The sequence below is a fragment of the Pituophis catenifer genome, unplaced genomic scaffold (assembly GCF_029215685.1).
Source record: "Pituophis catenifer annectens isolate HBS135680 unplaced genomic scaffold, rPitCat1.0.hap2 SCAF_1, whole genome shotgun sequence".
In the NCBI taxonomy this organism is placed as follows: domain Eukaryota; kingdom Metazoa; phylum Chordata; class Lepidosauria; order Squamata; family Colubridae; genus Pituophis; species Pituophis catenifer.
Window position 1 is genome coordinate 233,838,116 of NW_027256881.1, and position 24,685 is coordinate 233,862,800.

The 24,685-nt window shown below is 39.3% G+C and overlaps 1 protein-coding gene across 1 annotated transcript in view; it reads left to right on the forward strand.

Annotated features, from left to right (window-relative positions):
* LOC139327144 (unconventional myosin-X-like) overlaps window positions 1-24,685 on the forward strand; it is a 126,707-nt gene that overhangs the window by 88,218 nt on the left and 13,804 nt on the right. The window contains exons 24-32 of the mRNA XM_070956857.1: window positions 4,095-4,134; window positions 5,484-6,269; window positions 7,483-7,609; window positions 9,260-9,503; window positions 11,178-11,273; window positions 12,333-12,426; window positions 13,091-13,146; window positions 14,979-15,121; window positions 16,493-16,687. Coding sequence (XP_070812958.1) covers window positions 4,095-4,134; window positions 5,484-6,269; window positions 7,483-7,609; window positions 9,260-9,503; window positions 11,178-11,273; window positions 12,333-12,426; window positions 13,091-13,146; window positions 14,979-15,121; window positions 16,493-16,687 — 1,781 coding nt within the window. The remainder of the gene's footprint in view (window positions 1-4,094; window positions 4,135-5,483; window positions 6,270-7,482; window positions 7,610-9,259; window positions 9,504-11,177; window positions 11,274-12,332; window positions 12,427-13,090; window positions 13,147-14,978; window positions 15,122-16,492; window positions 16,688-24,685) is intronic.

Genomic DNA, 24,685 nt, shown 5'->3' on the forward strand with positions numbered 1-24,685 from the left:
TGGCCATATTTCTGAGAGTTGTCTGTCTGTCTGTCTCTGTCTGTCTGTCTGTCTGTCTCTCTCTCTCTCTCTCAAATTTATTTGCTGCCCATCTTGCTGCAAGGTCACTGGGTAGCTTACCATTATATTATACAGATATATTATATAGATAAAACTAATGCAACTACATAGTACAGAAAGACATTTTAAAAATTTAAAAAGTGCAGAAAAGGGGAAAGAAAAGGAACAAAAAAGATAAAAGAAAAAACCTCTCCCTGTATCCTCAGCAAGCATACTCAACAAGTTATCACTAATACCACCAAACATCTCTTTGTTCCACACCTCACCCTAATCTCCATAAGCCTGTCGTTAAAAGCAATAAAACCATAACACATACAGTCTAAGAACAATAAAAATACAATTTTAATTAAAAGATGGGGGAAGGGAGTGGGATGCAGTGAGGGAGGTGGGATCTGCTATTGATCTATCAACCACCCTCAGCATGATGTACCCCCATTGGGGCCCAAGGCCTGGGTCTTCAGGTGCTCTTACAAAAGGTCAGGAGGATGGGAACAGATCTCACCGGGGGAGGGGGGGGCAAGATGTTCCAAAAGACAGGAGTCACAGCTCTTCTCCTGGACTCCATCAGCCGGAATTTCTTGAACAACGGGGTCCGCAGCGTGCCTCCATTGCCAACCTGGTTGAGGTGAGCCAGTCCCATTGGGCTGAGATGGGAAGTAATCTGGATCCATGCCATGCAGGGCTTTAAAGGTAATAACCAACACCTTGAATTGCACCCAGAAGCAAACTGGCAGCCAGTGCAGCTTGCAGAGCAGTAATATAATAAGGGGCACTCTAGGGGCACCAAGGACTGCCTGCATTCTGCACTGGCTGTAACAGTCAAATCCTCTTCAAAGATAGCTCCATGTTGAGTTTATTTATTTATTTATTTATTTAAATTTGTATACCGCCCTTCTCCTGGTGGACTCAAGGCGGTGCACAGCCAAGTAAAAAACATCCAGTACAAAATTTAAAAATTTAAAAGAATTATACCCTTTGGCCGAAAATTAAGAACCTTACGACTAAAACCCATTAAACAATTAAAAATCTAATATCTCAAAAACGGGGGGGGGAGGGGTTCACGCCAGCCCTGCTTGATGGAAGAAAAAAGTTTTTAGGGCCCAGCGAAAAGCCCGGAGATCTGATATCCTCCATATCTCCGGGGGCAAATCGTTCCAGAGGGCAGGTGCTGCCACAGAGAAGGCCCTCCCCCTGGGGGTCGCCAGCCGACACTGCCTAGCTGTCGGCACCCTGAAGAGTCCCTCTCTGTGGGAGCGTACTAGCCGGTGGGAGGCTATTGGCAGAAGGCGGTCCCGCAAATACTCAGGTCCGATGCCATGGAGCGCTTTAAAGGTGGTAACCAGTACCTTGAAGTGCACCCGGAAGTCCACCGGGAGCAAATGCAGCTCACGCAGGAGAGGTGTCACATGGGAGCACCCTCTCACTCCCATAATCCCCTGCGCAGCCACATTCTGCACCAGCTGGAGCCTCCGGGTGCACCTCAAGGGGAGCCCCATGTAGAGAGCATTGCAGTAGTCCAGGCAGGAAGTGACGAGTGACTGTGCGTAAGGAGTCCCGATCCAGAAAGGGACGCAACTGGCGAATCAGGCGAACCTGATGAAAAGCCCCCCTGGCCACGGCCGTCATATGCTCTTCTAAAGACAGCCGTGCATCCAGGAGGACACCCAAGTTGCGAGCCCTCTCCGTGTGGGCCAATAATTCGCCCCCAATAGCCAGCGATGGCGCCAGCTGGCTATATCGGGACGCCGGAAGCCACAGCCACTCGGTCTTGCAGGGGTTGAGTCGAAGCCTGTTATTCCCCATCCAGATCCGCACGGCCTCCAAGCACTGGGACATCACTTCAAGGGCATCATTGGGATGGCCTGGGTTGGAGATGTACAGCTGAGTGTTGTCAGCGTACTGATGGAATTCCACCCCGAAGCCACCGATGATCTCACCCAGCGGCTTCACATAAATGTTGAACAGAAGGGGTGAGAGGACCGATCCCTGCGGCACCCCACACACAAGGCGCCTCGGGGTCGACCTCTGCCCCCCTGCCAACACTGACTGCGTCCGGTCGGAGATATAGGAGGAGAACCACTGTAGAACGGTGCCCCCCACTCCCAGCCCTTCCAACCGGTGCAGCATGATACTATGGTTGATGGTATCAAAAGCCGCTGAGAGATCTAATAGGACCAGGATAGAAGAGCAACCCCTATCCCGAGCCCTCCAGAGATCATCCACCAACGAGACCAATGCCGTTTCCGTGCTGTGCCCAGGCCTGAAGCCAGACTGGCGTGGATCCAGATAGACAGCTTCATCCAGGTACCCAGGCAGCTGTCGTGCCACCACACTCTCAACAACCTTCGCCACGAAGGGAAGGTTGGAGACCGGACGATAGTTAGCCAAAACAGCCGGATCCAGAGCAGGCTTCTTGAGGAGGGGCCTCACCACCGTCTCTTTCAAGGCTGATGGCAAGACACCCTCACCCAAGGAAGCGTTGATAATACCCTGGAGCCAGCCTCGTGTAACCTCCCGGGAGGCCAGTACCAGCCAGGAGGGACACGGGTCCAATAAACATGTGGTCGCATTCAGCCGCCCCAGTATCCTGTCCATGTCCTTGGGAGCAACAGGATTGAACTCTTCCCAAATGACATTCTCAAGACCAGCCTCCATCATCCCGTCTGTACCTACCCAGTCGGAGACCAGGCCTTCCCGAATCTGAGTGATTTTATCGTGCAGATACTGAATGAAATCCTCAGCACGACCCTGCAAGGGATCCTCCCGCGCTCACCCTAAACAGGGCGGCTGGGCGGTTATCTGCCGATGCGATAAGAGCGGAAAAATAATTAAATTTTGCCACTTTTATCGCCACTAGGTAGGTCTTAATATGAGCTCTTACCCGTGTTCGGTCAGATTCGGACCGACTAGACCTCCAACTGCTCTTTAGGCATCTTTTCCGGCGTTTCATCTCCCTCAGAGTTGTTGAGTGCATTGCAGTAGTTCAGATATGAGATGACAAGGGCTTGAATGAATATGCACAGAACTCCTGATTCTGGAAAGGGCGCAATTGGCCCACACGCAAAGTTATACAATCTCTTAGCCACGACTGCCACCTGCACACCAAGTCTGGGGTAGTGCCACCCCATCCAGAACAAAGGAAGTCAAAGTCCTGGATCTTGAGTTTCCTTATGCCCAAAGCCTTTTGATCTTGCCAGGATTCAGCCGAAGCAGTCCAAAAAGCCATTTTAGACTGTTGGAGAGAGGGAGAGCCATACAAAGAAATTTCTATCTCAAATAAATTGTATATTGTTATATGAAACTAATAATAGTATCTGAAATGAATAGATTCCGTTCCCAGTTCCAAAGCAACTTAAGGTTTGTGATCCTGAAGTCAAAGGTAAATCAGAGATTGCAAAGCAGCAGCAGCTGCTCTTTTCTGAACCTCTTTCTCCGTCCTGGGATCTATAAAAAATGAAGTGTATTTGGTTCTCAAAAAATTCAACTTTTTCCAAAGGCTTAGCCATCTTTGCTTGCACACGTCTTCCTTTCCCCTCCAGTTTCCCAGTTTAATTCCAGAATTGGAAAATAGGTTTAACAGAATCTTTCTGTTCTATGTAAGTCCAGGTGTTCGCCTGTCTTAACCTGAGTGCTTCTTCAAATTTAATTAAATAATGTTTTTATGATGATGAATTCTTATTCATCATAAGGCAAACTTTAATTTCTTTTAGTTAGCCATAGGCAGTCCATATTGAGAGTGGTCCATATATATCAAGCAGCAGTCAGTTTCTGCTCTAAAACCTTTAAGAAAATTCAACCTTCAGAAAACCCAAGCTTTTAATTAAATGTGCTGTAATAAATTATATGGTTTTGAAGGCTTCGTAGCAGCTTTTAACTAAGACATAAATAACAAAGGCAGGTATACTGTTTAAAATAGCATTGATTTTCCGTACTAGAAATTGAAAGAGAGAGTGATTATCTGTTACTTCTTTGTGAAATTTCTGGCAAACTAGGCTGTGTATTTTATTGGATAACTGCTTTTTTATTTTGAACAGGAAAAAGGAACAGTTGGAAGCAGCACTGCAGATTGCTCAGGTATGTATTCTTGTTTCTCCAATCTTCCACTTCTTCAGGATCCCCAGCAGAACTGTCAGGGAATTGAGCAGCCGATGTTCGAATGAAGTCAGAGATTTTGACACTAACTTGTAGCTTTATGTAAATAAATATATTTCACAATTATATATACAGCACACTGGATAGTCAGACAAACTGGAGCATCATCAGGTAAATCACAGAACATACAGAGCACACAGAAGAAAAAAGCAGGAAAAATGGGGAAATTCCCCTTCCACACCCACAGCAACTAATCACAGTGCAGATTGTCTCACACAGGAGCCACAATCAACCATAACTGTGTGTTCTGGCACACTGCACAACCCCACTGCTCCAGCTACTAAATTTAAAAATCTTAACAAGAACCCTAACCTACCCGCCTTGTCTTTTTCTTAGTGCACTATTAGCTTTGTGCATTTCTCTGAAATGATTCTGGGAGACATTTGATTTTACAGTGCATCATTTTTAAACCAAAATATATGTGATGTAAAGTGGACAGGGAATTTTAACCTTGTCCTCTTAATGCCCTTAATTATCTCAAATTTACATGCACCATGCCCAAAGCTGCTCCCTCACTTGAGAGAGAAACTTCTGAAACTGTAATGACAATTGATGCTTTCGTTTTGAGCCAACCAGCAACAGAAGGATGCTTTTTTTTTTCAAGTCATGCAGAAGATTTCAGGGAATTATCAAAAATGGATTCAATATTTTAGGAACTGGGTTCTGTGCATTCATACAGAAGTCTAAATCAATACAACATCTCTGTGGCACACCTAGGGAAACTTTGCTTTCATCTCTAAAATTCTATTTTCAGAATTTGATAGTGCTGAAATCTTACAAAATTTAATAAGATGTTGACTATTTTTTTAAATAGTCAATGTTTTAATTTTGAGTGGGGCTCTAAATTGGATTAGAATCACAGATATTCACAGAAGAATTCCAGTGAATTCAGTTTATTGTCTCTTAATGTGGGGCTGGTTGAAAAGCATTAAGAAAACATTGGTTCAATCATGGATAGAACAGGCGTCAGACAGTAGTTGTCTTTGGGGGGTGTTGTTGTTTTTTTGTAAATATCATACAAATACTAGTGTATCAAAGGAGTTACAGTACACTACCCGTGATGATCTTCTTTTGAATTACATTCAGCTTAAGGGGATTTAGTAAATATTCCATATTGTATATTTGAAAAGTTACAATTAAAAAAATCTTGTGAACTGGGGAACAATGAAGCACTATTTGGTTGTTATGATAGCACCTGAATTTTCAGAACTATTGATGACTGCCTAAAACAATTTATGAAAGTTAGTTATTTTCTTGCATTTTTGAATCAGATGGAGGTAGTAAAAACCCAGAAGGAGAACCATCCACTGCGGGAAGAGGAACAGCGTCAAATGGAGGAGATTCTGCGTTTGGAAAGGGAAATTGAGAAGCTGCAGTGGCAACAGAAGGCAGATCATGTGTCCATTACATGTGAGAATACCAAGAATGAGATGAAGCGGCAGCGGGAAGAAGAAATACAGAGGCTAGAGAAAGAAGCATCTAGGGTTGCACAGGAGTTCTTAGAACTTTTAGATTTTGGGAACCTGGATGAAAGTGTACAAAACTTAGAACGCTCCCTGTCTAATGAAGGAACTCTCAATATTGAATGCAGCCTTGTTGCTCCACTAGCTGAGGAAGAAGAAGATGAAGGTTTTCCTGCTGATGAAGAAGGGCCGCCAGTCCCCAGCCCAAGTCTGTTGAACCAGGACAGTAGCACCAGGACCAGTGATAACTATTATTCGGAGGAAGACACATCTCCAAATATGCCAGTGTCTGGGGAGGAAGAGAACAGAGAAGGTAATGTTCTGCTTCCTTCTACTGAGAGAGCTGGAAGCCCTCAGAAAGAACATCTGGAAAGCATATACTGGATAGGCTCAGAAATGACGCAGAACGACATGGTAGAAGTGGAAGATCCAATTTACAGCTTGCCTCCAGATGTGGAATCAGATTATGACCATGAGGAATATGATGGCATTGTAGATATCAGCAGCACATCAATTGAGCCACTGAACAGGGAGGGAGGCCTGCGCAATTCTCATAGCAACGGTGTGGATTCCAATCGTGGAAGCTTGGACTCGGTGAGAAACGTTCATAACCATTGCAATTGAATAGTCCTGTTGTTAACCTGTTTCATTTTACATTAGAGATAATATCATTAATATTTCCTTAATTGATAGCATTGTCAAATTTAATCCATAAATTCCAATGAGCAACATTGGCTTGAGTTCCATAATGGAGGAAAGACAGGATAAAGTTATTATTTTCACATGCCCTCAGAGACATGTATGCTAATTTGTTTGCAACATGTCTTTTACTCTGTTGGCTAATCTGTTGTGACAATGCATTTGTTTATGGCTTACTTATTATGCAAGCCTAATGAACTGTTTGCAGCACTATTGTATATATATATATATATATCCTGGGAATACTTAGATCATCTACATGTAATCCATGTCAGTTTTTATATATTCAGTCACTGTACTCTTCCTTCTATTACAGCTTCATATTTCCCTGTGAGACTGCTTTTGTGTGTGTGTGTGTGTGTGTGTGTGTGTGTGTGTGTGTGTGTGTGTTCGTTCAGATAAGGACCATTAATGGTAGAGAATGTCTTCCATTATAAAAACGATAGGAGAAAGTTGATATCAAACTAGACACACTTCTTTTGACTTTGAAATAAGTGTTCAGTGGTTGTTTCTAATTGTTCTGTTGCCTGAGCCAAAGACCAGCCTCTGTGTTAAGTTTTTACATATTAGTTTAGCATTAATACTCTAAATCTCCTTCTATCCAAATCTCCTTCTATAATCTTGAAGTCATTCTCAGTAGTTACTTCCTTTACCCATTTCAATATATCCTTGCTTCCTTCTTGCTGGATTAAAATCTGGTTTAATATTCTTATGGGGCAAATTGAGTGAAGAAATATTTTGCCCATCAAAAAGTGCTAAATTACTTCATGCAAATTTTCCTTATCAAATTAATGATCCTACTATTTTTTCTATTTTGATTAATTAATTGATTAGGTGCATTAAGTCAGTTTTGATTCTTGATGACTACATAAATAGACTTTCTCCAGGGTGATCCATTTCTGTTCCTAACCTGGCCCTTCGCTGCATTGAGTCCATCCAACTTGCTACTAGTCATGCTTTTTTCTCATTCATTTTTTAAATGAATTCTTGAATGAGGGGTTTTGATGCAACCTCTGTACAGTTGTTACTGTACCCAGGAAATCAATTTATCTAACATGTAATAGAAGTTGGATAGTTACCAGATAACAATAATTCATTTCTCTCCTAGTTTTTAGATACCAAAGATGAAGAAGGGGATACTTATATGGACACAGATGAAGAATTCTGTACTGGCCGGGTCACTCTTTTCAATGGATCTGGGCCCGCATATTTTCACAGCTATCTCTACATGAAGGGTAAGTAGTTTTCTCAGTTCCATAACTAAATTCCATGAATTTAGCAGGTTGTATGCTTCTGCAATCACTCATCTTAAGTTGGTACATTCTTTCTTTTCTCCCTCTCTCTCTCTCTCTCTCTCTCTCTCTCTCTCTCTCTCTCTCTCTTTTTTTTTTTTGCTACTTGGTCCTGTATTCATTCCAGTATAAGATATATCTTTTTAGAGAGGGATATTTTTCTAAAGTTGTTTCTAGATCAAGCTTCTAGATCACCTTTATGATTAGATAAATTGGGTTTCATATTAGAATGAAGAAGGTCCAGATATTTCTTTTGCATACATATACAGCCCTCCAGGTATTCTATAAATGCCCACAGGTATTTTCTTCCTCTCCTCTCCTTCCTGCCATGTGCCAGCCTCCTATCCAACCCTCACCCCACATATTATATTCTGGCTATTTTTTCAGGGCTGTCCAGTGGCTTTTCTTAAAGTTTAAAAACCCTTTCATTTGTAGCTAGCTCTAATATTATCAAATTACTTGGCCAATAGCCATAGGCACCCAGTGAGATAATGTTCTGACACCAAGATGATGCTTCCCACTCCCAATCTAGGTTTATAATTAATTTGCAATGCTTTTTCCATCCCTTTCCCAAACAGCTTCAAAGATAGTATACGGGGAGGCTAACTTATTTCTGTGTATCAAACTTCTGTGGCTAGGGCTAAAGTGAAAACTACATAATTTACCTGAAAGGAAGACAGCCCTCAATTTAAGATGAACTCTGTCTTAAAGGGTAAAGCAGACAGGAAAAAAATAATTTGTTTTCATTACTATGTTCTCTGTGAATCTAAGACACTCCCCCCATTTTAGAGATAAGTTGTTTTCAGGACCCTAGATCTTCAGGATTTCCTAAAAGAGTATATGTTGAGCTTTGTAGATGGGGAAATAAATCCAGATTCTGTACTCTTGGCATATTGTTTTTTGTGAGCCATGTTTGCCCAACTGTAGCAAGCTTCTTCTATAATAACTATAATAATGGTTCAAAATTGCTAACAGCACTAATACCAAAAAGGCTTCCCCCCCAAAAAAAATAACAGCAATCAAATTTATAAGTCCTTTGTGTTATAGGAAAAAAAAGAACAGGAAACTGGTATAGTGATTTATGGTTTTTTTTTTTCTTTTCTTTCTTTAAAAAATACTCCTATTTCCCTTTTCAATAAAATCATAAATAGTACAGGTGTAAGTAAATTGTGGGATGTAAGTTTTTATTTTTATATTGGCAATCAGAGTGAATTGGAAGCTATTCCCATTGGTTTATTGTTATGGATGGATCACTCCCTGTTGGCCTTAGAATTCTCCATGTCTGTATCCCACCGCAGGAGGTAACTGCTATTCTGATTGCGCAATAGAGCCTTTCAGTCCCATATGCATATTGATTTTTGTACCTTCTTCTTTTTATGGGCTTAGTATTTTTTTTTATCATGATTCATTGTCAGCTTCCAAAGTCACAGTAGTGAGGTGAACAGCCATACAGATTGTTTAAATAATAAGTAGATATTAACTATAGTTATAGGAAGTATTTCATTTTTTAGGGCAATCTTACAGTCATGGGCAGAAATAGGAATCTATCATTATCTTGTCAGATTTTTCCAACTTGGTTTCTTTTCCTTGCAGGGGGGTTGATGAACCCCTGGAGGCGGCGTTGGTGTGTCCTAAAAAATGAGGCCTTTATGTGGTTCCGAGCCAAACAGGAGGCCTTAAAGTCAGGCTGGCTTTATAAGAAAGGAGGAGGCATGTCCACATTATCTCGACGGAATTGGAAACGGCGCTGGTTTGTCCTGAGAGAGGCCAAATTGATGTATTTTGAGAATGACGGTGAAGAAAAGCTGAAAGGAACAATTGATATCAGGAAAGCAAAGTACGGGCAATACTGTTATGTCTCTCCTTTCAAGGAAAACAAGGCTCGACCATTTAACCTAACTCATTATTTTACTTCTTTGTTCACTGTTGGAAGGAAAAGAGCAGAATTCTCAGCAGCCTGGTCTTTAGAGAAATAATTTTAGGATCTAAGTCCCAGAACACTTCAAACGTAGCTCAAACGCTGTGAAAGAAAATTGGCATCTCTCTGAAGGGGCATATTTTAAACTTTTGAATTCCAATGTTCTCATTCATGCAAAATTGTTCTTATTCTCTGAAAATTCTCTATAGTCAGTTTGACTCCTATATTTCTCTATGATATTCATTACTTGTAAAGAGGGCTCTTTACCCTCTTGTTCCTTCTGACTTTCCATTAGCTCCATCTGTTAGGCTACTCCATCATGTTAGGCTACTTTCCTACTCTTATTTGGATTTTTCTAACCGCTTTGTCTGGGGAAAAAAATCAGCCTTGAGAGCTACTATAGATCCCTAAACCGTATCCAAATGTAAGGAGCTGGTTGACTCTGTCTAAACCTTTACCAAAAACTAATATATTATCATTAGTCATTTTGAGGTGGAAAACATACATAGCAATATGGAGGAAGTGCTAAACTAATGATACTACTGTGATATCCTTCTGAATTATTTAGTTGCATTGGTCCTTGGGAATATCAATTTTTCCAACAGTTTATATCTATAAATGCTGCTGGGATATTGCTGTTCACTTACTTCACGTGTTGTGTCTTATTCCCCATGCTGCTCAATAGCTATATGAAATTGCTGGGAGACATCAGGCATTTTAGAGTGGGGCATTATTAGTATTCTGATGAAACTAATTTCTACTATTCCTTAATCCAAGGAAGCACTTAAAACGTAAAGGTAAAGGTTCCCCATATGTGTTAGTAGTTCCCGACTCTATGGGGTGGTGCTCATCTCTGTTTCAAAGCCAAAGAACCAGCGCTGTCCGAAGACGTCTCCGTGATCATGTGGCCAGCATGACTCAACGCCAAAGGCGCACGGAACGCTGTTACCTTCCCACCAAAGATGGTCCCTATTTTTTCTACTTGCATTTGTTATGTGCTTTCAAACTGCTAGGTTGGCAGAAGCTGGGACAAGTAATGGTAGCTCACCCCGTTACGCGGCACTAGGGATTCGAACCGCTGAACTGCCGACTTTTCGATCGACAAGCTCAGGGTCTTAGCCACTGAGCCACCGCTTCCCTTCATATATTTATATATAATACTTCATATTACCTGCATTTAATAATGGTAAAGTGAATTAGAACAAGTTGAAGTTAAATCCAGATAAGACAGTGGCACTGCTGGGAAATATGAAACTGGGCTTGGGGATTGAGGTTCAGCCTGATTTGGATGCGACTATCTTCCCAGTCTTAGAAAGCTCCTTGATCTTCAGTTGTCGTTGGATTTGCCGGTGGCTACTAAAGCAAGAAGCGCTTTTAGGTCCCTGACTACGAAATGTTTGCTTAACCCACACTAAAATCTCCTCTGTTGTTCTTTCTTGTACGTTTGACCTTGCCAGGAAGGATGATCTGAGCTGCTTCTATAAGACAAGAGGAGCTCCAAACTTCCTTAATGCCAAATGTGCCAAAGAGAAAAAGGCTAAAGTTTATTGGATATCTTTGGCAGTCTGGTTCTTAATGCATGGTCTTTTGCAGGGAAATTGTGGATATTCACGAGAAAGAGAATGCCCTGGATATTGTGACAGGTGATCGGGTTTACCATATAGTGGCGGAGTCACCAGAGGATGCCAGGTAAAACAAAAGTTGTGTCTGTCTCTGAGACTTCTGCAGCTCCAACTCCTAGAAATACCAACTGTTTTTCCCTTTGTGAAGCAATAAGATCCTCCTTGCAACCAATTCACAAGCTCCATTGAACTGGCATAGAAAATGTGTAATCTCTGCTAAAGTAGCACATAATTGCAGACACTTCCGCTTCTATCTGTTGCTATATTATGATTCAAGAGTCAGAAGATTACTCAGAAGACTTAATATCTGAATATCTGACAGTGAAATATAGTAGTAATGTCTGCTTACTATGTAAAGCTTTCATTATCTGAAGGTACTTAATTGTATCTGTTTGTGCCATATTATAGTTTAAATTGGGTGATTTATTTAATGAAATCGATACATTAATGGCCTTTTTTAGTCTTTGTGACTTGTATGTTCCATGCCACAGCTTCAGACTGTACTCAAACTGGCCCCCACAATTGGCTTTTTCATAAACTGTATTCCATTCCAAAGTAATAACTTAGCTATAACTATGCAGACATTTATCCTATGACTGCAAATATATCCTACTTATCTTGTGTCAGACTATGAGAACAACATATGATACAATCTACATTGAAAGAATCACATTAAGTCCTTCTAAACATTGTTACATAGCAGAACTGAGAAAGACCTGTGCCCAATATCTTGGAAATCACCATCTGTCAGTGACAAATTATCACATACATTTTCTTTTTTTTTACTTTTTACTTATTGTATTATCTAAATCCAGGCAGTTTATTGGTTAAATCACAATTGGCTATATCCAACAGCTTCTGATTTATTATTCATGATCACATTCACTAGCCATAATAGAAAGCAAAACCTGATAAATGTAATGGTTGAATAAACTAATATATTCTATAAATGTTCCATAGAAAACACACAGCTAGCATTTAATAATTGGTTAACTTTGTAGGAAACATTCAGGAGGACTAATTCCACATGATGATGTAATGATCCATCTGCCTGGTAAATTACATATGCCTGGCATTGCTGGCCATCTAAAATGGATTCTAATTATTTATTATTTTATTTTGACAGTGACTGGTTTAATGTCCTAAGTCATGTGCATAGTGCCACAGAGCAACAGCTGAGAGAAATGCAAGATGAACAAGCCAATCCAAAGAATGCGGTGGTGAGCAACAATTAGGAGAACATCATGTTGGAAAGATTATGTTGTCTCATGAATTCAATATTGACTATATCTTAGTGATATGGTTGCTGCTGATCAAATTGGTCTAATTGGCATTTCATAGAATTGCTATAAAAGAGCCAGTCCCAAACTGTATACTAAAATCTTTTGGGCACCGGGGACCAATTCCATGGAGAGGACTGGAGGGAGCGTGGTTTCGTGTGCTGCCTGCATCCCATGGATGGGGCTTTGCTTATTTGGGTGGCCTGGTTTCTGGCAGGCGGCCGCCCAGTGCCACTCCACGTATCTGGAGTTGGAGACCCCTGCTATAGGCAGTGTAATATGCAGTAGATTCTCTGGAAATTGATCATATATTCTTTGGTGCATCCTCTGTACCTGGCACAGAAGTGTGTTTGTATGTCAGTCTGATACTGTGTATGGATGAAAGGATATTTGGAGTTCCTAATATCCCATCTTGAGTGGAGATAGAGGCCGGGCACAGAGTGCTTAAATTCCACTCATTTAAGAAGCCAACTAGCTCCTAACCACCTTGATCATTATGGGTTATCTGAAACAAATTTGAGAAAAAAAGGCAGGAAAGAAAATATGAAGTTTTATAAGTATACCAGTTGTATATTTACTATTATAACTTCTTGTTATTTTAAAGGGAACCCTTGATGTTGGGCTTATTGATTCTGTCTGTGCATCTGATAATCCTGACAGGTAAGCTTTGTATTTAATTAGATTGTGATTGTTTTCTCATTGGCTTTTTCCTTCTATAATTTTAACATTACTAGAGTATGGCAGCATTGCTATAGGGAAATATATTTAAATTCATGAATCACATATTTAGATAAACTATAATTGTAACCAAAAGTGCTGCTTAAAGTGTCTTCAGCCATTTTAAGTATCTTTCCAAGGGTGTTTTTTAGTGTGTAGCCGTTGATGTCAAAACCTACTGCTCTCCTCTTAGTAATATTTGGTAGCCGTAGTTTATAGTTCTGCTGTTAGGACCATTTTATTCCTCAGCAGACTATTTGGAACAATTTGTATAGTGTGTAACCCCTCAAATACGCATGTTTGAGAAGCATATTTGTACAATTCCCCTTCCTGGGGTGGCTCCCCTCTTCTGCAGAGCAAAATAACTTTGGTCTGCAATTTGACATTCTTTTAAAAACTTGGTTTTGCCAATGGGCATGGGAACCTCCAGAGGATACAGAGCCCATCAGGTGATTGGTTTGATGGTTGGGGGGGAGGTGGTATTGGGTTTTGTGTTGGAGTTTTATTTCTGTAAGCCTCTTACAGAAATAAAAGAGTCACTGCGAGTTGAGAGGTCATATAGATTTTCTTAATAAATAAAATAAATAAATGAAATAAATGAATAAAATGTTACACGTAGCAGCTAAGACTGTCCTTGTACTTCTACAATCATCCCATAGTGATGAGTGGCTTTTCTAGATGGAGTGAACTTTGAGCCTTTCACCCTATGCACCTGGAGAGGAGGAGGAGGAGGAGGTCCATGTTGGTCTAAATGGCAAAAAATCGGTGGCATCTTTTGAAAAATAAAATTTGATACAAAAGGTGCTATAGGACTCCTGGTTTTTTTACATCCTTGAAAAAAGAAGCATAAATTTCTTTATCAATAAAAATCATCTTAGATTTGGATTTCAGAAAAGTGTTATTTTAAATAATAGCGATGATTACAATGATGCAACTAAATAAACTGAGATGTTTTGATGGTAGAGGCATACTTTCTATAATAGAGATCTGTGTTTAAGCCCACAGTTAAACTGTATGGGCAAGGGAGAGTCAATGCAAGTTATCTTGGCCATGTGATTTGGTCAAGATAATCCATTTTATCTGATTCTCTGAGAAAAATGTCTAAAAAGGAAGGAACCTATGTTAGAGTGCTTGCTATGCTAAGAACATAAAAACTAATGGACTGGATCAGATGATTGGACTACCTCAACTTCCAGGTTTGTTCAGTGACTGTGACTGTGGTAAGCCTAGTAGCAAGGCATGAGCTCCATATTAATATTAAATTCACATCTTATCTTTCCCAGTTCCTGGTATTTACAATATATTGGTATTCCCCCAATAATGGAGACAATACTAAATATACTTTTTTTCCAAATGACAAGGTGGAACCTTGTATGTTTTCTTCCTAACTGTTTAGTCCGGGATTGTCAAACTCGTGGCCCATGAGCCAGATGCGTCATGCGCTGGCCACAACCACACCAGTTTAAAGGAAAAAAAGTCATGATACGTCCCGTGACGACACAAGTTTGACACCCCTGGTTTAGTCTATGGGAAAGTATTCTGCCCTTTTGGGCTTTCACAGATTATTTATTTGTGTATTCATTAGTTTAATGCCTATCAGACCAGAAACCTTTGTATAGCATGTTTGTGAACATCATAATCTCTACTCTCAGATCTGGGAACTAGAGCTGTTCACTTCTTTTCCCAGGAAGTAAATTCTGTAAATGTTAAATAGGTGAGCACAGCAAGCTTTCCGTGGCAAGGATGAGATGAAGTACCTTCCTTCTACTTTGCAGGCCAAATTCCTTTGTGATCATCACGGCAAATAGAGTTATTCATTGCAACAGTGACATCCCTGAAGAGATGCACCACTGGATCTCTCTCCTACAGAAGCCCAAAGGCGAATCCAGGGTTGATGGGCAGGAATTTATTGTGAGAGGTAAAAAAATGAAGTTACAGAGATGACCAAGGCAGAAATAATCAGATAAATCCTGAAGGTGCTTTTCCAAGAGGCAACTGGATTTTCTTGGGTTTTTTCCCTTGAAAACATTTCGCGTTTCATCCAAGAAGCTTCTTCAGTTTCTCCAGAACTGAAGAAGCTTCTTGGGTGAGAAGCACAACATTTTCAGTGAAAAAACAAACAAACAAGAAAATCCAGTTGCCTTTTGGAAAAGCATCTTTGGGACAACCATGACCTGGATGATTGAGAATCTCCATAGACAATCAACTAAATCATTTCTTAGTGTGAAATGTTGAACTTCATGTTCAGAATTCCCAGCCAATGTAGGTGTGGGAGCTATAGTTCTCTTCTGGAAGTCTTCAAACATAGCTGAAAATACCAACTGTCAATTGAAAAATTATCAGGATTTTGTTTATTTTATACCCCGGCAAAGTGGGAAGATGAAACATTCTGCTAGTAAAAGGATTCTTTTACAGTGCCGTTTTCAACCACTCACCAGAGTAATAACAACAGCTCAATCTTCTCACATACAGAGAGGGTAGCCCTGGCAGCAGCTGGACACAAAGCAATCAATGGCCAGGAGAATTGAGGCAATATCTTGACTAGAAGAGCGAACTATTAAATTCTGAGCCAGGAATTCATTGGGTGATCATCTGGCAACCTGCTGAAAGGCTCTACAGGGGGATTGTGAAGATTGCTATAAAGATACATGGCAGCTGTATATATGTTTGTATAAATAATACTGAACAAAACATGCTAAACTTAATATAAAGCTCCCTCCCTTGGTTGTTTTTGGGTTGTTGTTGTTTCTCAGGAGTCATGGGCATTTTGTTGTTGTTTGTAATTTTATTTATTTTTGATAGTTATTTAATCTGTAAAACTGCTCTGCTATTTTGAACTTTTTATTGAAAGAATGTGTGAGAAGCTGGATTGGAGTTGCATAAAAACTCCAATCAGTCAATCAATAGCTGCTTAGTTCAAGGAAATGCAACTTTGGGGGTGTGTGCAATTATATTAATACAAATTCATATACTTAAAATATATGAAATATAATTATTTCCCATGGATTAATAATCTTCCTCTTTTGTCGCATTAAGAATGATTACTTGGTAGCAATTTTTAGAGGACACCATACTCCATACTGTTGGAAGCCACCTGCGGCCCTGGGAGCATCATATAGTACAATCTTAGTGCAATTACTTTACGTAGAAAGTCAGAAGGTGAAGCTAGAAAGTGAGAAAGGAAGATCCGATGCTTCACCACAGCCCCCTCAGCAACTAGGAGCACAGATGTACTAAAGGAGCACAAGTTTTTTGTTGCTGAGTTCATGGATCCTGTGTTTTCTGTCAGGGTGGCTACATAAGGAGGTCCAGAGCAACAGCAAGACATTGTCCCTGAAGCTGAAGAAACGCTGGTTTGTATTGACCAGCACTGCCCTTGACTATTACAAGTCGTCCGAACGCACCGCCACCAAGCTCGGGACGCTTGTTCTCAATAGCCTCTGCTCAGTGATCCAGCCCGATGAAAGAATCTTCAAAGAAACTGGTAAGCGCTATCTATGTAAGCAAGTTGCACGTTCTTCTGACATCTGCAAAAACTTAGGTGGATTTTATTGCATTCATTATGTGTAATTATAAATAGATGGAAATGTGTCTGCATTTATAATTGGACATGGGTATAATTAATACGTTGTGGGAAAATGCCTGTATGCTCCATGTAGAGCAGAAATAGGCAAATTTTTATTTTATTTATTTTAAAATGTTTAAATAATAAAATACATTGCTGCATAAAAAGGAAAAAAGGTGAGAAAGTACATAGTGCATGAAAAATAATACCGGTATTAGTAAATAGAAAATTTACAATTGTTATAACATTTAAGGTTGATTAACTGTTCAATTAAATATATAAAATTAAATTCATCATCTTCAGAAATAATCGTAAATCATTAAGTGCGCATGAACTTATGAGAAACAAAAATGAAAAATTAATACTAAAAAAAATCCTTGAATAGCAGAACGTCAGAAGGTGCTGGTATAGCCAACAGATTTCACAGATATTTATGATAAAGAAACATGGCAAAATTAAAACTTAAAAGCATCTATTGTAAAGCAGCTTGATGTGAACATGGAATTCCATAAAAGCAACAATGAGTCCAATATCGCCTTTAGCTATAACCTCGTCCTAAAATACCTTTTACTCTGGATACAGTTATTGTAGAAAAAGTATAATTATGTTGCAGATATGTCCATACTCTAGAAATAGACTAAATCACAGTTTGTTAAAATATAGGTAGTCCTCAATTTATGACCACAATTGAGCCCATAATTTCTGTTGTTAAGTCAGTTTTGCCTCATTTTATAACCTTACTTGCCTCAATTGCAGGGTTGAAATCCAACAGGTTCTGACAGGTTCTGGAGAACCAGTAGCGGAAATTTTGAGTAGTTCGGAGAACCGGCAAATACCATCTCTGGCTGGCCCCAGAGTGGGGTGGGAATGGAGATTTTGCAATATCTTTCCCCTGGAGTGTGGGGGGGGGGAAACGGAGATTTTGTAGCATCCATCCCCTGCCACGCCCACCAAACCACGCCCACAGAACCGGTAGTTAAAAAAATTGGATTTCATCACTGCTCAATTGTTAATATCACTGCAGTTAACAAGTTAGTAATCCTCTTCCGGTTTCCTTGTCTTCGGCGGCGGCGGTGCCTTTTGAAGCTCCGCCAGCCCCGCCGCTTGTAGAGCCGCTTCGCGACGAAGAAGCGGCTCGAAAACTTCAAAAATCTTTAGGATTTTTGAAGAGAGATCGCAGGGTCCAGGTTGAGCCCCTGCAACCCCCCCAGGGAATAGTTTCTGGGGAGGGAACAGGAGCGGCTCCCATTCAACCTGCTGGAACTCCGGGCGGCGTGGGACAAGTCTGCTTCTGCAGAACAAGCTGGCTACAGGAAACTTTTAATTGAAAGAAAAGGAACCAGCCTTAATAAGCAGCATACTGTTACTTGAACCCTGAAACTCGGAATCGCAAGTATTAGAGTTTTCTTGGCTTTCTAATCTGAGTGAAAAAATGCGGATGAGTGAAAGTGAACTGTAAAAACATGGCGCTTAGCCTCAGACTTAACGAGCGGGCGAGTGTGGATTGCTGAACTCATCTTGCTTTGTTACAAAGTTTCTAAACTGATACGAAGTTGCTTCGCTTGCAACAAGAGAAATAAGAGAGAAATTTCTCCTTTTTCAATACTGGACTTTGCTTTACTTTGGTTCTTATTTGATTAAATCTGGGGGACTTTTTTAGAAGTCTTTGTGGAGGTGGGAGAGGAAGAAGAACTTCCCTTTTTAGTAAAACTAGCCTACGTGACAGGATGGCCTCAAAGAAGCAGGAAGTGAAGGCAACAGGAGGTGGATCTCCCACACATAAAACGCAACCTCCCCCTGCACAACAGACACAGACTCAGAAAAAAGATTTTGATATGGGAGATTTAAAAGAATTTATTTCTAAAACTTTGGATGATAAATTTCAAAAATCTCAACAGGAGATAGATGATAAACTTCAAAAATCACATCAGGAATTTATGCAGGAAATTAATGAAGTTAAAGACATGGTGAAACAGAATCAAAATAAGGTGACCAAAAAAATATCAGAAGTGGCGTCTGGCCTGGCAGAATTTATTGGGAAAGTTGATTTTAAAGTTGAAGAACTTAAATCAGAAGTTAATGTTAAGATGAAAGACAATGATTATAAAACTGATGAAGTTGATAATAAAATGCAGAGAATTGAAGATGAGATTGTTATGATACAATTCCGGGCGATGGAATTTGCCATACGGCTTCGGGGAATTCGAGAGGAGGAGAGACAGGATTTGAGACAAGTTTGCTCTGAAGCCTTGGCTAAGATTTTACAAGCTAATCCTGATTTGGTATTTCATAAAATAGATAAAATTTACAGAGTGAACTCTTGGGTGGCCAGACAAAGACAACTGCCCAGAGATGTGGTCATATACTTTACTGACAGAGAAATTAGAAATGATATCCTGCAAAAATCTTTTCATACTTCTGTACAAGTGGGGGGTTCACGACTTGAAATTTTTAAAGAATTACCTCCTAAAATGTTGAAAGTTAGAAAAGAATTTGGTTTTCTTGTTAAGGAATTGAAAAACTTACAGATACCCTTCCGGTGGGACGCACCAGCTGGGATAATTTTTAGATATAAGGGAGAAGGATATCGGTTGAATACCGTGGAGAAGGCACAACACTTTTATAGTACTATTCTTAAGGAAAGAACACCATCTCCACGTACATCTACAGTTTTGGAGATTAAGGAGAGTGAAGAGAGGCAATTGAAAGAACAGTCTAAGCAGGAATTAGAAATAGTGCAAGGTGCAGAAGGAGGTTTTCTGAGTGAGCCCTTGTTGGATTCTTCTCCAATTTTGGATTTGATTCAGTTGACTGAAGTTAAAGATCAACGTATAACTAGAGCTCAATCCAAGCTACTTAAACAAAAGCAACAACAACAACAGGAAAGACAAGACAAGAAGGCAGTTAAGAGTACCGTACAAGAGAGTGGCGCTATGGGAGGAGCGAGATCGAAGCTTTCGGATGAACTTCAAATATTTTGCTCTGCGCTACAGAAAGAGGCTGATGACCTTTAAATGTCTATCTTGGAATGTTAATGGGTTGAATTCAGCACAGAAAAGGAAGAAATTATTTACATATTTGAAACAATTTAATAATGATATAATATGTTTACAAGAAACGCATATCACAACTCAAGATCAAAAATATTTGATAAATCCAAAACTAGGAGCACATTATATATCTTCAACTTCGCAGAAAAAGAATGGTGTGGTTATTTATGTAAATAAAAAATTAACAGCGAAAGTTATAGAAGCAGATCAAGATGGTAGGTTTGTAGCAATTGAATTGCTTACAGCAAATGGACAAATTCTTTTGATTGGAATTTATGCTCCCAACCAACAACAGGACTATTTTTATAAGATGTTACATACTAAAATATTGCAATGGGACTATAGATCTATTTTAATTATGGGAGACTGGAATGGAGTAATTGATTCTAAACTAGATAAAAAGAGCTTGGCAAAGTCTAGAATTAGACTACCACAGACTTTTTTTGATATGAAAGAAGATATGGAATTAAAAGATGTTTGGAGAATACATAATCCAAATGAATTGGATTACACTTTCTTTTCTGATAGACATAGATCCTTTTCTAGGATTGATTTTATTCTGTTGTCAAATGATCTATTTGTTAAGACAAAAAGAACAAAGATTTTTCCAAGAACTTTGACTGACCATAGCCCTGTATGGATAGAAATTGAGATGGATAAGGTTGAGAGACGTTCTTGGAGATTAAATGAGAACTTGTTTAGATATGAAAAAAATACAATAGAACTTAAAAAGCATTTGAAAGAATTTTTTGAAATAAATTTGAATAAAGGTACCCCAATTGAAATTGTTTGGGACGCAAGTAAAGCTTATATGAGAGGGGTACTTATCTATATGAATTCTAAACATAGACTGCTCCGACAAAAGAAAAGATCTGAGTTGGAAATGGAAATAAAGAATAAAGAACAGTTACTTATTAAAAATCCATCAGATGAAAGAATACGAAGTGCTATAAAACTTTTGAAAGATCAATTTCAAATGCTTATGGCGGAACAAGTTGCAACAAGCCTACAATACGCGAAGCATAACACATTTTGCAACGCTAATAAACCGGGCAGATGGTTGGCTTACACATTGAGGAAAAAACAAAGTGCACGGATTATCGATCGTATTGATATTGGAGGGAAAGAAATCTTTCAACAAAAATTAATTAAAGAAGCTTTTGTGGACTATTATACTAAATTATATGCCAAAGAAGAGGTGCAGAATGGACTTATAGAAAAATATTTAAATGATAAGAGAGTTACAAAAATTACCGATCAACAAAAGGAAAGAATGAATTATCCTATAACAGAGGAGGAGATAACAGCAGCAATTAAACAGCTAAAAACAGCCAAAGCTCCTGGCACGGATGGTTTGACTGCAGTGTATTATAAAACTTTACAAGCTGAAATGGTGGGACAACTTAGAGATTTATTTTGCAATATTCAACAAGGGGGTAAAATACCCCCATCTTGGACAACTGCTTATATATCTTTGATACCAAAAGAACAAGTTGGTCCTAAAAAACCAGAGAATTATAGACCAATATCTCTTTTGAATACAGACTATAAAATTTATGCGAAGGTATTAGCCAACAGGTTGATGCCAGTAATCCAAAAGGTGACTCATGAGGACCAAGCGGGATTTATTGAGGGTAGATATATGAAGGACAATGTAAGGCAAGTAATAGACTTATTGGAATATCTTGATAAGAATAAACAGATTCCTGCAGTGCTGGTTTTTTTGGATGCAGAGAAGGCCTTTGATAGAGTGGATTGGAATTTTCTACTAAAGACTTTAAAAAAGATGGGCTTTGGGGACCAATTTATACAGGCGATCTCAGCAATTTATCAAGAGCAAAAAGCACAGATTATTATTAATGGAAGTTTGACGACAGAGTTTAAAATTGAAAAAGGAACAAGACAGGGATGTCCGTTGTCCCCACTTTTATTTATTTTAACATTGGAAGTCTTGCTAAATACAATACGGGACTCTAAAATTTTGAAAGGCATAATGATAAGGCAAGAGGATTATAGAATAAAGGCATTTGCAGATGATCTGGTTGTTACCCTATCACAACCAATGGAATCAACAATCCTGATGAACGACATTATACAAGACTATGGTAGAGTTTCAGGTTTTAGACTGAATTCAAAAAAGACTAAAATGATAGTTAAAAATATGACACAAGATCGTAAACATGAGCTTGAAAGGAGGGCAGGTTTTGAAATTGTACCTAAGGTAAAATATCTTGGAGTTCAGGTTGCAGAATCAAACATGAAATTGTTTCAAAATAATTATGAGGTGTTGTGGCGAGAGGTTCAGAAGGATATGGAGACTTGGAAAAAGCTGCAACTGTCTTTACTTGGAAGAATAGCAGCAGTTAAGATGAACATTTTGCCAAGATTTCTGTTTTTGTTTCAAATGATTCCGGTGCTTAAAAGTGATAAACAACTGAAAGTTTGGCAGTCTGGTGTGAATAAGTTTGTCTGGAACGAGAAGAAGCCGAGAGTGAAATTGAAAATTATGCAAGATGTTCCAGAAAGAGGAGGTCTTAAACTCCCAAACCTACAGTTATATTATGATGCAGCAGCTTTAACTTTAACAAGTGATTGGTTTGGAAGTAAAAAGACTGGAATATTGAAAGCAGAAAGTTTTGACCTTGAACTTGGATGGCATGCCTACTTATTCTACGATGACAAAGTTGATAAAGTATTTAAAAGTCATATACTTAGAGACTCTTTGATGAGAGTTTGGAAGAAGCACCGACTCAAATGGGATTACAAAATACCGCTACGGCTGGATCTTGGTCATACTTTGTGGAATACAAATATAATGTCACTTGGGGGGTTTTTATACAAAGAGGTTCTTTTTACAGATGCGGGCAGATGGCAGCTGAAGACATTACAGACACTGTTGGATGAAGGGCTTAATCTAACTTGGTTACAATATAATCAATTACAATTGAGATGGAAAGAGGACCAAAAAACTGGTATTATGTTGCATGAGGAAGAATTGGTTAGACATATAAGAGAGAAAGGTCCAATGCATATTAAAAGGCTTTATAATGTTTTGCTAGAAAGAGATTCAGAAACTGAATTAGTTAAAGACTGTATGATTAAGTGGGCACAGAATTTTGAAGAACCAGTGATGTTGGAAACATGGGAAAAAATTTGGGTTCAGAATGTTAAATTTACACAGTCGCAAAACCTGAGAGAAAATTTTTATAAAATGTTTTATAGATGGCATTTAGATCCCAAAAAGTTGTCATGTATGTACCCTAATGTTCAGCCAAAATGTTGGAGATGTGAATGTTTAGATGCCACGTATTATCATGTTTGGTGGACCTGTAGGAAAGTTAAGGCTTTTTGGATAAAAATTTGGTGGGTCATGCAGAATGTTTTGAGGAAAAAAATTCAATTTTCTCCACAGTTGTTTTTATTGGGTATAGTTAAGGGTTTTACACGGGGTGAGATAAAACTGATATTGTATATGATAACAGCAGCAAGATTGTTGATAGGTAAATATTGGAAGAATGAAGCTTTACCCACTATCGAGGAATGGACTTTGAAGATGGCTAGTTTTGCTGAGATGGCGAAGATTTCAGCATATTTAAAAGACTGTTCACAAGAGACTTATGAATGGGAATGGAAAAGGTGGATAGAATATGTTCAGAACAAATGCCAAACTAGAAAGTATCAAATAGCTTTTATTTGAAAATAATGTATTAGAAATATTTTAATGTATTAGAAATATTTTAATGTAAAGAGATAAAGAGGAAAAATTATACAGGGGGAGGGATCGGTTTAAGCTTGTTTACTAGTGTTACTAGTTATGAGTATATAATAGGGAAGTCTGGGGGGGGAGGGTTAGGGAGGGTTAGGGAGGGTTTGGGGAAGGAGGTGGGGGGGTGAAAAAAGGGGTGAAAATCTAATTGTAAAACTTTTGCAATAAAAAAAAAAACAAGTTAGTAATCCGGTTGTTAAGTGAATCCAGCTTTCCCATTGACTTTGCTTGTCAGAAGGTTGAAAAAGGGGATCACATGATCCTGGGATATGTACCAGTTGCCAAATAGTTGAAATTTGATCACATGATCATGGGGATGTTGCAAAGGTTGAAACTGTGAAAAATGGTCATATGGCACTTTTTTTTCAGTGCCATTGTAACTCTGAACGGTCACTAAACAAACTCTTGTAACTCAAGGACTACATGTATATGCTGATAACCATAAGGACAACTTCAGCTCAGCTAAGAAATACATGCCAATCAGTAGTGGGTTTCATTTACCTTCGCTACCGATTCGAACTGTGAATGTGCGCTCGTGCTTGGCGCTTCTGCACATACGCAGAACCTTCTGCGCATGTGCAGTGTCCATGATGACGTACGGGTGGGTGGGCGGAGCCTCCCACCACTGCTGCCCGTTTGCCCGAACCGGTAGAAACCCACCACTGATGCCAATAATATCAGACTAGGGAAATGAAACCTAGACGACACGCAGCGCTGGCTAAATTAACAGGTTATATCAGAACAGTGGGTTGGTGAGATCTTACGCACCCATATTCTCACATATCTTTACTTGACTTGGTTCAGGCATACAGTCGGTCTTTCTTTTATATATTCATTCACATTTAGAAAAACAGAACAGACTTTTACATTTACCTTGAATGCCAGGTTAGTAGAATGAAGTCCCTTCCCATCCAGAGGAAATTCAATTGCTAGGAGAAACGGTTTGCTCTGCTTCTCCTAACAACTTGCTTACCTTCCATGCATGGCTAGAAAAAAACCCAGAAAAAATAATTAGATCTTAGCTCGGCATTCATACTTGAGAAGCCCAGATGTTTCTTGAACCAATATTGTACAAACCTGCATATCTTAATATTTCATTCA